This window comes from Gymnoscopelus braueri (genome assembly GCF_963280865.1).
Source record: "Gymnoscopelus braueri genome assembly, chromosome: 8".
NCBI lineage: Eukaryota > Metazoa > Chordata > Actinopteri > Myctophiformes > Myctophidae > Gymnoscopelus > Gymnoscopelus braueri.
In genome coordinates, this window is record NC_137609.1 from 42,579,549 (window position 1) to 42,593,237 (window position 13,689).

The 13,689-nt window shown below is 41.0% G+C and overlaps 2 protein-coding genes across 2 annotated transcripts in view; both read left to right on the top strand.

Annotated features, from left to right (window-relative positions):
* rabep1 (rabaptin, RAB GTPase binding effector protein 1) overlaps positions 1-13,689 on the top strand; it is a 332,504-nt gene that overhangs the window by 226,254 nt on the left and 92,561 nt on the right. The gene's annotated exons all lie outside the window — the stretch shown is intronic.
* The window catches only part of LOC308091085 (proto-oncogene DBL-like), a gene marked incomplete at its 3' end in the record, with an annotated part of 39,205 nt that continues 31,193 nt past the window's right edge, over positions 5,678-13,689 (top strand). Inside the window, exons 1-5 of the mRNA XM_080436422.1 lie at positions 5,678-5,794; positions 8,034-8,168; positions 9,558-9,674; positions 10,618-10,767; positions 11,807-11,931. Coding sequence (XP_080292548.1) covers positions 5,741-5,794; positions 8,034-8,168; positions 9,558-9,674; positions 10,618-10,767; positions 11,807-11,931 — 581 coding nt within the window. The 5' untranslated portion in view covers positions 5,678-5,740. The remainder of the gene's footprint in view (positions 5,795-8,033; positions 8,169-9,557; positions 9,675-10,617; positions 10,768-11,806; positions 11,932-13,689) is intronic.

Below are 13,689 nucleotides of genomic sequence, written 5' to 3' on the forward strand. Positions count from 1 at the left end.
ATCCAGCAGAGAATTAAGGACCACAAGCAGTGAATGCAGGACCGTGATTGGCTGCCCAGAAGAGACAAAGAAGTTACTGCAGGTGCCACCGTGCCCCTTTGCCAATCATTTTAATACCTTTTTTTCAGAAGTCTACCCTAATCTGGCCTCCAAGATTCCTCCCAGCAACCACAATCCCCTTCAATTTATGAATGCTCCTATCCTTGAAAATATTAATTTCTCAACGGTATCAGAGGATGAGGTTCGGAAGACATTAATTGGTCTGAAAGATTCTTCTCCATGTTATGACTGTATATTACTGAAAATAATATAATTATACTGTATATAATATTGACTGTACATTACTGAAAACCATTTATGAGTACATTGTACAACCTCTAACTCACATTTTCAATCTTTCATTGGAGCAGGGAATGGTACCTTCTGAACAAAAAATAGCCAAGATTATCCCTATTCATAAAGATGACGACCCGGCTATTTTCAATCATTATAGACCTATTTCCATTTTGCCTGCTACATCAAAAATACTCGAAAAAGAGAGAGATTAATTGAACATCTTAATAAGTACAACATTATATATACACACCAGTACGGGTTCAGAAAGAAGCATTCAACATATATGGCACTTATACACCTAGTAAATGAAATATATAAAGCTAGAGATAGAAATGAAAACACTATAGATATCTTTTTGGATTTATCTAAGGCTTTTGATACGGTCAATCACCATATTCTTCTTCAGAAACTGTCTCATATTGGAGTAAAAAACAATGCACTTCTCTGGTTCTTAAAGACAGGCAGCAGTTTGTATCCTACAATGGAACAAACTCACCTCTTCTTCATATGCAATGCGGAGTCCCCCAAGGATCAATTATTGGGCCTTTGTTGTTTTTGTTATATATTAATGACCTTTCAAATGTCTCGGATAAACTGTCTAAGATTTTATTTGCAGATGACACAAGTGTCCTCTACTCTCATAAAGATCCTGACACCATTATAAAGGTTATAAATGAAGAACTTGGTAAGCTGTCCATTTGGTTTCGGTCCAATAAATTATCACTCAACATTAAAAAAAAAACCTTCATATGTTTTGGTCTTAAACCACATATTTTCAACAAATCATCTAAAATAGATATCGATAACATCCCTATAACTAATGTGTGTTCCACACGATTCCTTGGCATTATGCTTGATGAATCATTATCCTGGAAATCACATATGGCTATATCCACAAAAATAGCGAAGATTATCGGTATCCTACGTAAAATCCGTCATTTGATCAGTTCTGAGGTAGCCACTTATTCCATGATTTATCCGTATATTAATTATTGTAATATAGTCTGGGCTATTACTCATCAGACCAAACTGGAGCCCATATAATAATAATAATAATAATAATAATAAAATTTATTTGTAATGCACTTTTCATTCACAAGGAATCTCAGAGTGCCACATGGTAAAAACATCATCAATCATATAAAGTTAAAAGCAGGATTTAAAAACAGACTAAACAACAATTCAACACGAAAATGCCCTCTGAAACAAAAACGTTTTCAGGCCTATTTTAAAAGAGTCCAGGGTCTGTGGTGCTCTCAAGTCAATAGGTAGGCTGTTCCACAGGCGCGGCGCTGCCGAGCAGAAGGCCCGGTCACCCATAGTACGTAGGTTTGTACCAGGGACATCGAGGAGGAATCTGCTCGTAGATCTGAGGGTGCGGGTGGAATTTTGTGGGGGCCTAATTAATTTCTGTAGGTAGGGAGGGGCATGTCCATTTATGCAGTTGTGGGTGATCAGCAGGACCTTGTAGTCGATCCTAGCTGAAACGGGGAGCCAGTGCAGTGAAAATAGGACCGGTGTTATATGATCATGCTTACGCACTCTCATTAGGACCCTGGCAGCGCTGTTTTGGATGTATTGCAGCTTCTGAATACTTTTGCCAGGAATCCCAATGAAGAGTGCGTTGCAGTAGTCCAGTCTAGAGGAGATAAAGGCATGGACAAGTTTCTCTGCATCTGACAGGGTTAGAAGGGGGCGGAGTTTGGCGATGTTTTTGAGATGATAGAATGCAGTTCTGCACAGATATTTTACATGATCATTGAAAGTCAGGTGAGGGTCGAATTTAACACCTAAATTTGTGACTGAGGAGGAGAAGGGGATGACCTGACTGTCGAAGGTGAGATGAGATATGGGGCATGACTGGACCTGGTGTGGTGTGCCAACAAGGAGAGCTTCAGTTTTGTTGCTGTTTAACTGAAGAAAATTGTTGCTTGTCCATGCCTTTATCTCCTCCAGACAGGTAGTGAGACATGAAATAGCTGCAGAGGGGGTGGGGGCAGTTTTAATGTACAACTGTGTGTCATCAGCATAACAATGGAAAGACATTCCATGTCTGCTGATGACACTGCCGAGGGGTAACATGTAAATTATGAAGAGGAGGGGGCCGAGAACTGACCCCTGCGGGACACCACAGGTGACGGGGAGCAGTTTGGACTTGCACCCTCCTAGTGAGACATATTCAGTCCTATCAGAAAGGTAGGACTGAAACCACTTGAGTGCTGAGTCTGACAGTCCAATGGTGGTATGTAGACGCTCCAGGAGGATAGAGTGATCCACCGTATCGAATGCAGCGGTTAGGTCAAGGAGGATGAGGAGTGATGGTGATCCGTCATCGGCTGTCATCAGCAGGTCATTTGTCACCCTCAGCAGAGCTGTTTCAGTACTGTGGGCTGTACGAAAGCCTGACTGAACTGTCTCAAAAAGGTTGTTGTGGTTGAGATGGTCTTGGAGCTGAGAGGCAACCACCTTCTCTAACACCTTGGACAGGAAGGCCAGGTTGGAAATAGGCCTGTAATTGGCTAGAACCTCCGGGTCCAGGGTGGGCTTCTTGAGAAGGGGACGGATGACAGCAACCTTGAGAGCAGTTGGGACATGACCAGTTTGAAGGGAGAGGTTGACAGTTTGTGTAATGAGAGGACTGAGGATGGGAATGTGTGATTTCAGCAGAGCAGTGGGAATGGGCTCCAGGGCACACGTGCAAGGTTTCATTTTGCTGAGGATTTTCTCCATGTGGCTCTGCTGAACCTCAGTGAAATATGAGAGGAATGGCACACTCCCAAGCCAAGGTTCAGAGACGAGCTGTAAGAACAATAAGTTGTGCACACCCAAGACATTCATCTCAGCCTTTATTTATCCGATTAGGTGTCCTCAGTATTTATCAAGTGAACCATCTTCAAATTGGCTTATTTGTTTATGGCTCATTGGGGAGAACCCTTCCCTCCTTTTTTCATCATATATTTGAGTATAATTTTCAGGTTCATAATTACCCAACACGTAGCTCAAATAACCTCAGACCCCCAAAGGCCCGTACCTCTCAAACCCAGTTTAATATAGGCTTCAGAGGGTCAAAAATATGGAATTCTTTGCCATTACATCTATGGAAGTTGTCTTCTCACCAATTTAAGAAGGTTCTAAAATCGCTTCTCTTAACAACCAAATACTTTCCATATGGTCTGCCTAATATAATATAATAATATTTTCCCTAGAGGTTTACGTTTTGGTTCCCCTGACTTATTGTTGTAATATGTTTTTGCTGATTCTTTCTTTTTTTGTAACAGTGTCCATATTGGTCTTTTCCGTTCTGTTTCTTCATCTGTATGACATGTCTATTAGTGTTTCCCCGTGTTGCGCCCAGCGCAACACGGGGAAAACAAGGAAGTGTTGATCAAATAGAATCAATTTTCGGTTATTGCATCATCTATTTCGTGTATGACATGGTGCGTGTGTTTACATCGCTGTCATGTTAATCTCTCAAGAACAGATTCTGCTCTCCGCTTGAATCTGTCGGGGGGGGTTCGTCATAACGTCGTGTACGCACTGGCCTACAAGTGGGTGTGCCTTCAGATCAGGAAGCAGGCCGCGCTTTACCCAATCAAATGTAGTGGGCGGGATTTACTGTCTGTGCTCTCGCAGTCTCGCTTCCCACTGAAAACAAACCGACACTCATTTAACAATAGCGTCCTCGGAGCAGACAAAACCACGGAAAGATATTCACATTTTAACTTGCTCTTTCATCATAGAAACAAGTGGGCTTATAACCGAAACGATCCATGTTATCTGGGAGAAGTGGTGTTAGTGTTCCGTGTAGAAATATTGTTTGTGGGAATGAAAATATACGCGCACCACCGGAAGTGGAGCGCTGAGGGCAGACCAAAAACCCCGGTTTCCTTGCGCACAGGTGCTCCATGGAGCTCCCCCCAGAGCCAAGTAAAGAGTAAAAAACAGCTGAGGGTGCTGTTTTTCCTTTTTATTTGGCGATGGGTTCCCAGATTGCTGTCATGTTGGATACAGCATAAAATTAAGCCACGCAGGTTAATATGACTATATGAGCAGGTGCTCTGAGTCTTTGATTAGACAGAGGTCTGTTATAGAGCTCATCAGTCATTATTCAGAAATAACACACTGCTGAATTCAGCGATTGACCAAGAATCTAGCATTCAACCAAGCCTTGTAATAACATAATTGTATAATATGTATAAAATAGGCCCCTCCACTAATTTGGGAGGCCAATTACAGGCAAACTGTATGAGGAAGTAGCCTATACTATTATAACCTACATAGCTCTATGTCTATGGGAAAGCCAGGTGAATGACATACAAAGTAATGACAGGTCAGCTATAGTCACGGTCAGTGATGATAAGACTCCCCCAACATTAGAAATAAAACTGTTGGTGAAATGCATTATATCTGCTATTAATGCATGCAGTTCATAATTATTCAAGTTCATATTCAAGTTCATGATGAAAGACCTATAACTCTTAAGTAACTATATTCTGTAAACTCTGTTTTGAAAAAGTTATTTTCATAAGAAAAAGAAAGTAACTTTCAATACAAACTTTATATTTTTCACAATATTCCACATAAATGTTTTTTTTAATATTTTATTGATATTTGACATATACTTTTTGACAATATCTTGAATTATATTATGTACAAAATGTATTTCTTTTCGTTATTTTATGTTTCTATCTTTTCTTTCTTTATTTTGCAAAATGTCCTGTTGCTTGCTACAATGTCTACGAGGGAGAAAAGAAGCAACCGAAAGAAGTTTACTCAATCTACTGTCCCAGGAGGATATGGTAAAATGTTAACATGTTAAAACAAACGAAGAGAGAGTTTAAAATGCAACATATAAATGTATTAATCAATCTTGTCAGCCAAAGCATTGCGATTGATTTATTGAATACTTTATTTAGAAGTTTGCAGAGAAAAAGCACATGGAAGTACAGTTTACAATACAAGGTCATCTGAATAGAATTGAAAAGCCCAGAAAAGCCGCATTAATTGGCTTGTTTCAAATGGGGTCCTCACGTAGGCTACTCAATTCATGGAATTCATCCAAGGCAAGGGGCGCAAATAGTAGCGTGCGTGGCTGAGACAACTTTATTTTGGAGCTGACGTCAGGTGACCCTCGTCGTCCTCCTCCTGTACAGAGGAGAGGAGAGAGGAGAGAGGAGGTAGCCTACACTACACAGCACAGCAGATCCAGCTCCGCTCCCTGCACTGCCTGCCCTGCCCGCACCGCCCGGCTCACTGCAGTAGATTATAGCGCTGTGCTCAATGCTGCTGCCGCTGCCGCCGCTGCTGCTTGGCTGCTCCTCCTCGCTCCTCCTCCGCCGGTCATAGTCCCACCGCAGACTACTTTATAACAAACCCACCGGACCACCGGGAGAAGAGCCTTGCCATGGCGGAGTCGTCCAACCCGCTGCGGGGGTTCCCCCGTCTCCGTCGGGCCGCGGTAAGAAGCTCCTGTGTCGGGGAAGTGGGAGGTTTCTAACCGGGGCGGCGAGGAGGATACTGCAGCAGAGAGAGAGAGATGGAGAGAGAGAGAGAGAGAGAGGGGGGCAGAGAGATTAGGGCAGAGAAACTATCTTGTACTGCGGCATAGGGTTATATGCATGCATTGCAAACTAATATTTTAATATTCACCTTTTGGTATATGTGGATGAATGTGTGATCAGACTATTAGATGTGGTAGTGTAGCTACTATAGGCTCCAGGACAGGCCAATGACAAACGTGTGTGTGTGTTTGTGTGTATGTGTGTTTCTTGTGTTTGGTCAGCAACTACTGCAGGTGCACAAGAGTACTAGCATAGGAGCTTTGCCATTGCAGTATAGTGTCTAAAAGCTAAATGTATCCTTCTGTGTCATTCGGAGGCTACATCTCATAAATAATGAATACAGTATGTGCCCCGCACAACGCAGCAAGCAGGTATGTTAGTTAGTTTCATTTATTGTCCACATGTGGAAATTTGTCTTCGGTCTCAACAACAGTAAAAAAAAAAAACAGTTACAACAACAGCAACAACACATAATTATTTTTCTCATGGCAAAAGAAAAGTACAAGTACAAGTACAAGTATACAAACTGACCGTGTTTCTAGAAGCCAAATTCACACATCTCAAAGTTTGGAGGTGGATGGGGGGGGGCATCTTTAACTATCCCAAAAATCTAAACCCACTTGCCCCTCTTCGAACTGTCCTGATGCAGTATATCTGGGCTTTGTGCTACTCTTAAGCACTGCAGTATAAAAGTTGTCGATTGTCCTGACACTAATCATTGCAAAATCCTCTAACTAACCACATGCCTTGTACTCACTCACACTCACACAGACTCACTCATGGATTTACACTGGCTGAAGGTGGGAGGCAGGGGTGAGTGATGGGGAGGCGAGGAAGGATGGAGCAATGGGATGATGACAGTGGAGTTATTGGGAGTTTTGATGGACGAGTGATAGACAGATGGGGAGGGGTGGGGTAATAAAGAGAGGAGAGAGAGAGAGAGAGAGAGAGAGAGAGAAAAGGATGGGTATGTGACATGATTAAGTTCACCACTTTTGACACCTTCTTGGCTGGGTTATACTACTCATATAGATCAACAGACAGACAGACAGAGAAGATAGAAATGCATAGGCCTATTACAGTAGGAAGGATAGAATAGAACAGATAATTAAAGCCTGAATTATAGTTAATCGCTCACAAATAACATATTTTCAAGCTTGAGAATCAGTTCTGTCAGATTACTTTGTATAGATAAAAGTTATAGGGTCAGGCAGGGGAAGTGGGGACTGGGAAGACAAGAAAAACAAGAGAATAGGCATAGAGTGGCAGATTGATAGAGAGAGGAGATAAAGGAAGCAGAGAGTGTCAGGAAAGCTGACTCTCAGACTTCTACGTAAAGCAAGGTAGAGCTCCGCTAAATAATATCGACACGGCAACCTGCTAATTCGGCAGCATTCAGGGATTTGGAGGTAGATTAGACTCCAGTTGTGTCTGGTGAAAGGGAAATGGTTAAGACCACCTCATGTGGTGGTAGCTATAGCCTGTAAATCTACACTGAATCCTGCCTTCTACCTAGGAAGAGGGAGATAGTCATGGAATAGGTATTCCATTAATATCTCCCTCTTCTTACTGTCTTAAAAAAGTTTTAAAAGTTTTTTCTTTTTTAAAGAAATTGCAAGAATACTGGAATGTCTCCTGCTGTATGTAGACAACTTTGGAATGCCATCAACTGATTGACCCCTCTCGTCCTCTTCTATCCTTGCTTGGCGTTGTCCTGCCATTGTAATAAGAAAAAGAAAAAGTTTATAGTATGTTTATCAAAAGTAGGAATAAAAAAAATCCTCAAAAGCCTTCATCAGAGCAAGGCTCATAGCCGAAACGCGTAAGCGTTCGTTTATTGGTGTGTGCCAATACAAAAAGTGGAAATGTGAGTGCTTTGTCCTCCATTGCTTTGAAATTTTGGATGTGCTACCTTTTTGGGATTTTTTAAATTCCTACTTTTGATATGTATACTGGATTTTGGGTCTAGCACTCCACTGAGAAAACTCATTGCTGATGCGCAACCTCTTTTTCTTATTTATTTATAGTATGTTTGTTTGTACAGGTTTTGAATAATAGTTTTACCCCAGAACCACTTTCCTTTCCTTTCCTTTCCTTTCCTTTCCTTTCCGCCTCTTATTATTGTCTCTCTTCCAGACCTCTTTTCCAGGTAACCTGCACCTGGTCCTGGTGCTCCGCCCCACAGGTCTAATGAGCGCCACCCCTAGCCCCACCTCCAGCACTGACCTGGGCTTCCGCTTCAGCCAGGATGACTTCCTGTTAAAGATGCCGGTGAGAGAGGAACACTCACAACAGGAGAGAGGGACCAAAAGGGCGGCTGGGGGGAAGAGGAAAGAGAGAGTAAAGTTAGAGGAAAAGTTCACAGCTAGGCCTGTCACGATTACGAATTTAAGTTGACGATTAATTGTCTCTTAAATAATTGCGATTAACCATTTAATTGTGTGTTTGGCATTGGAACATTGGAACATATGAATACAAATACAATTTCTGTTTGCCTTTTAGGCTTGGTAATCAAATTGCACAGGGCAGATATGACAAATAACTTAAATAACAAAGAAATTATTGACATATTTAATCATTTTATTAAATATGTCAATATAAAAAAAAGGAAATAGCTGACAGTACAACGCGTCATGAATTGACACATTGTAAGCTTGTAGATCTGCTATTTCCGCTTTTTTACATTTTTAATATAATTTTGTATTAATATTTATGCTAAATAGTTGCGATTATCTGAAATAATTGCGATTAGACGATTATGTAATAATTGTGACAGGCCCATTCACAGTGAGCGATGACTTGGCTTTGTATTTATGTTAACAGTGCATAAGGAAACATCTAAGCAAATGTGCATGTTTATCAATGTGTGCATCATATTCCAGCTGAAAGTCTATTAGAGTATACAATCATTTACGGTTTACTCATCTAGCTGATGCTCTTATTCCGGCTTAGAGTAGTCAGACACGATATGATCACTTCTCTCAATTATGGGCCGATGCGACCAGTTCCACTGGTTCCCAGAGAAATATTGGCAAACAAAAGTATGTAAATGGAATGGATATGATCTACTCTCTGTAATCACACGTCTGTGTGTACAGTAACATCAAGGAAAAGACACAGATTCTCTGCAGGCCAGCAGATAGAGGGTAGCCTAGATCATATACGCCGCTAGTTCAGCATGTCAAAAGTACCAGAGAAAACACAAGAATATATCATCAATGTAGCTACTGCACCCAAAACAACACTTAAAGTATGGAAAAAAACATCCCCATAAATACATTTGAGTAATTTTGCGAAAATGGGCTGCCTAATAGAGCCATCCCACAGCACAGGACATGAGGTTTATAGGCTGAGATTGCAAGGCACTGAGATGGTGAGTGGTTTGGAAAGAGGAGGGGACAGGGACTGTTATTTACTGTTACAGAGAGACATTTTGGAGTCACTCCCCAGACTCAATTCCCTAAAGGACTGAGTGAGGAATTGCTTTCAAACTGTTTTTGAAACTTTGAAACTTATTTTTTTTTCAAGAGTGCAGATGTTATTGTTAAAGAATCTGCAGCTGGCATCAATAAAAACAATTGTGAGTCGAGCGTGCCGATCCTTTGGACTACAGTTACTTGTGTTACAGTAGCTGCCTTGTGTTTGTTGTTGTTGTACCAGGTGGTGATGCTGAGCTCGGTGGGGGACCTGCTCCGCTACATCGATGAGAACCACCTGGCCGCGGAATTCACGGGGACGGTGGAGTACTGCCAGAGTGACTGGGTCGTCCTCCGCACGGTACACAACTCTGGTGTTATTCACACAGTTGAGAATCGTACAAATACAAAGAAGGATAGGATACAGATCAGTATTTTTTACTTAAGTAAAAGTATCAATACTGCAATGTAGAAATACTCTGTTAGAAGTGAAAGTCCGTGATTCAAAATGTACTTGAGTAAAAGTACAAAACTTTTGGTATCAAAATGTACTTAAAGTACCAAAAGTAGAAAGTAACAAAATCTTTTGAAAATAGCACTGGGCTTGTAGATCGGCTATTTTCAAATGGCCGAAATGTATATAGGGCTGAAGTGGTTAATGTATGTTTTGTAATAATAATCCAAATCTACAAAGTAACTAGTAACTAAAGTTTTCAAATAATTGTAGTGGAGTAAAAGTACAATATTCGGATCCGAGATGTAGTGGAGTAGAAGTAAAAGTATATAAATACCTAGAAATTGTACTAAAGTACAGTACTTAAGTAAATGTACTTACTTTCCACCACTGGATATAGATCAGTGATAGGGTACATATGAAACGTTATATTATGACTGCATGCTGCTTAGCTGCGTTGGTAGAGGATGCTGTTTAGTGCCCGCTCTATCAATTCAGAATCACAACCGTTCAGGAGTCTTCATGCCTTTGGACACGGATAATCTACTTACTGATCATCATCGTGCTAAACATCACAAATTATGACATTTTTTTCGTTGTTGTGTTTTCTGTTTATGGGCACGCTATGGAGGGTGAGGAATGCGTAACATCAGCACGTTCTGATTCTGATTATATTGTGTGTGTGTGTGTGTGTGTGTGTGTGTGTGTGTGTGTGTGTGTGTCTGTGTGTGTGTGTGTGTGTGTGTGTGTGTGTGTGTGTGTGTGTGTGTGTGTGTGTGTGTGTGTGTGTGTGTGTGTGTGTGTGTGTGTGTGTGTGTGTGTGTCTCTCTCTCTCTCTCTCTCTCTACAGGCCATAGAGACCTTTGCAGTGACAGTGAAGGAGATTGCTCAGCTTCTGCAGGGCTTTGGTTCAGAGTTGACTGACACCGAGCTCCCAGATGATGCCAACGCCATTGAGTTCCTGTTACACTCACACACTCATCGCTACAGGCAGATGAAGGTTCTCTCTCTCTCTCTCTCTCTCTCTCTCTCTCTCTCTCTCTCTCTCTCTCTCTCTCTCTCTCTCTCTCTGTGACTGTGATTGGTAAAGGTGTAATGATCAATTTTACACATGTCCCCCTATCTCTTGGTGCTGAGCTGAACTGCAAAGTGCAGTAATTGAGTTTAAAAATGAAGGCTTGCAACTCTTGTTTTAATGCTCCATACAAAAGGTTTATTGAACAACGTTTCGGTAGAATTAAAACGTTTAATAAACCTTTTGTAAGGAGAGTTGTGAGACAAAAAGATGCGATTAACAAATGCAGTGTAAAATCAACAATAAAAGCAACACAAATTTGACATTTTTATTCCCAAGTAATGCTGAGTTTTTTTTATACATTGGCAGAATCAGCTTGGTTGGCGTTGTTTCACCGTGCAATGTAAGTCAATGGGGAGACTATTGGATTATTAATTGTAATCTATGGAGCAACTATTGAAGATATCAAGACAATATTTGGATTTACACAGTGGTGGAAAAAGTACTCACATTTCTTAGTGTAGAAATACTTTGTTACAAGTAAAAGTCCGGTAATCAAAATGAAAGAGTAAAAGTACAGAAGTATTGGCATCAAACTATACTTAGCGTACGTAAGTTTTCATTATGTATAATGCGACACGTTGTGAGCTTGTAGATCGTCTATTGTCAAATAGCCAAAGTTTAAATAGGGCTTAAGTAGTTAGTTTTGTAATAATAATAATCAAAAAGTAACTAATTTAGTAACTAAAGTTTTCAAATAATTGTAGTGGAGTAAAAGTATAATATTTGTCTCTGAGATGTACTGTATAGTGGAGTAGAAGTAAAAGTATAGAAAATTGGAAATACTCCAGTAAATTAAAAATACCTCAAAATTGTATGGGGGGAAAAAAAGTACAGTAGGCTACTTGAGTACATGTACTTAGTTACTTTCCACCACTGGATTTACATCATGGCAAGGACAAGGTCCTGGACCAAACCTCTACCAAAGAGTCAATTGTGCTTTAACTTGGTCATGTTATTTCAGGATGACATCAGGGGTGTGCTGAAGGAAGGGCGCCTCCTGCAGGCCAACCTGGAGTCTGCAAAGGCATCGAAGAGAGAAGGAGTGGAGGAGAGAGACATTCAGGCAGACACACGCACTGTCCAGAGGTATGGAAGGACCAAGGGATGGAAAACACACGAGAGGATATAAATTAGTCTAATTAGTTAAATTTAGTTTGGGGGGGAAATTAACCCATTAAGACAGGGAACGCATCTGTGTCTTTTTAAGATTTCTTTGGCCATTCAAAAATAGCAGATATACAAGCTCGTAGCGTGGCTACGTGCCGATTAAAGTATTCAATCAGTCAATCAACAAGGCAACACAATGGTAGCTAGATAGTGAAGTGAATAAAATGACTATTCTATAAGATTCAAGCGTGCAAAACCAAACAGGCGCAGTGCTCAGGTTTCACTGCAGTAAGAAAATATAGTAAGTGATATGATGTGACTGATTACAGTAAAGGTCAATATAAGCATATGCATTGCAGTATAAAATTGCAGGGCGTATTTACACACCACAATGTTAAAGTCAGACATGCGTAGTGAATGCACTCGTCCAATAGGAGGGGGGGGGGGCTGAATGATTCAGGGGCCCCATGGGACACGCCAAATACCAGGATACAATACATACTGTACCTTTACCTCCTAGTTTTTTGTGTCCAAAATGTAGGGGATTGTGGAGTACTTTAAAAGTGCACCGTGTCGCATTTTACAGCTTGTCACCTGTAAAAACAATGAGCTGTGTTTACAAGGGACATTGTACACATAACCCGAAGGGATAGACAGCTGTGTGTTTCTAAGTGATTGGGACAGGCACATTGTAATTGCCTGTTTGGTTGTTACAAAGCTGCTAGGCCATTAGTACTGTAATGATTGAGAATTGAGTTGCATAATTTAGGATTCGTTAATGCAATTTCAAGGGGGTGTTTTTGAATCATCACTTTGACAGTTTGCAAAAAGCACAGCGTTACGATTATACAATGATGCTAAAAGGATAACACAGAAAGCCCTGAGGGCTTGTTTCCATGTATCCTATGTATCCCATGTGTCCTATGTATTCAATTCATCAAAAACGAAGGACCCAAACACAGAGGACCAGAGGCTGAACAGTTCAAAGTCTGTTTATTGTAAGGGTAAAGGAGTCCAAGGGAGAAGGCAAAAAAAAATTAAAAAAATAGGCAACAAGGTCTATAAAACACTAGGCTGGCACAAGAGCAAATCTGGGAAGATCTTGGACGGGATCCTGCAGACACATAAAACTCTAGGAACAGATGGCTGGCGAGCCAAAACAGAACACACCTAATGTCTTTCAAACTGGGCGAGATAGAGGGGAACGAGTCCTGTTGTATAGGCAGCAAGCTGAATAGTGAATAGTGAAGTGGCCACAGCTGAGTACTGGACAGGGAACTGTAGGGTGTGTGTAGGGTGTGTTAGGGCAGTGGTTGCCAAACGTTTTAGCTCAAGACCCAAAAGACAAATTAGACGTTTGCCCCAGGACCCAAACTAGTGCTTAGCTGTAACAGCTATTACATTTAAAATAAAACTAGACTATACGACCGACTTGACACCGGGCACGGCACTCCCTCGGGTCCACGATGATGCGAGTTCGAAGTCGTTCGGTCGGATGGTTCCCAAGTAGAGGAATGTAGTTTAAAATAAAATGCTAAACATTGTTGCAGTTGTTGCATTAAAAAACTGCCTCTATATTACTGAGATACTGTACTGAAGAAAAATAAATATGTCGCTTGTTCGTTCTTAGTCATTAAAAATGGGTATTCTTATTTAGTTTAACATTATTACTGGGCCCGGAGGCCAAGGTGCCAGGGGGCCCAGGCTTTCTAGCCACATCTCTGAATAGGAGTACAT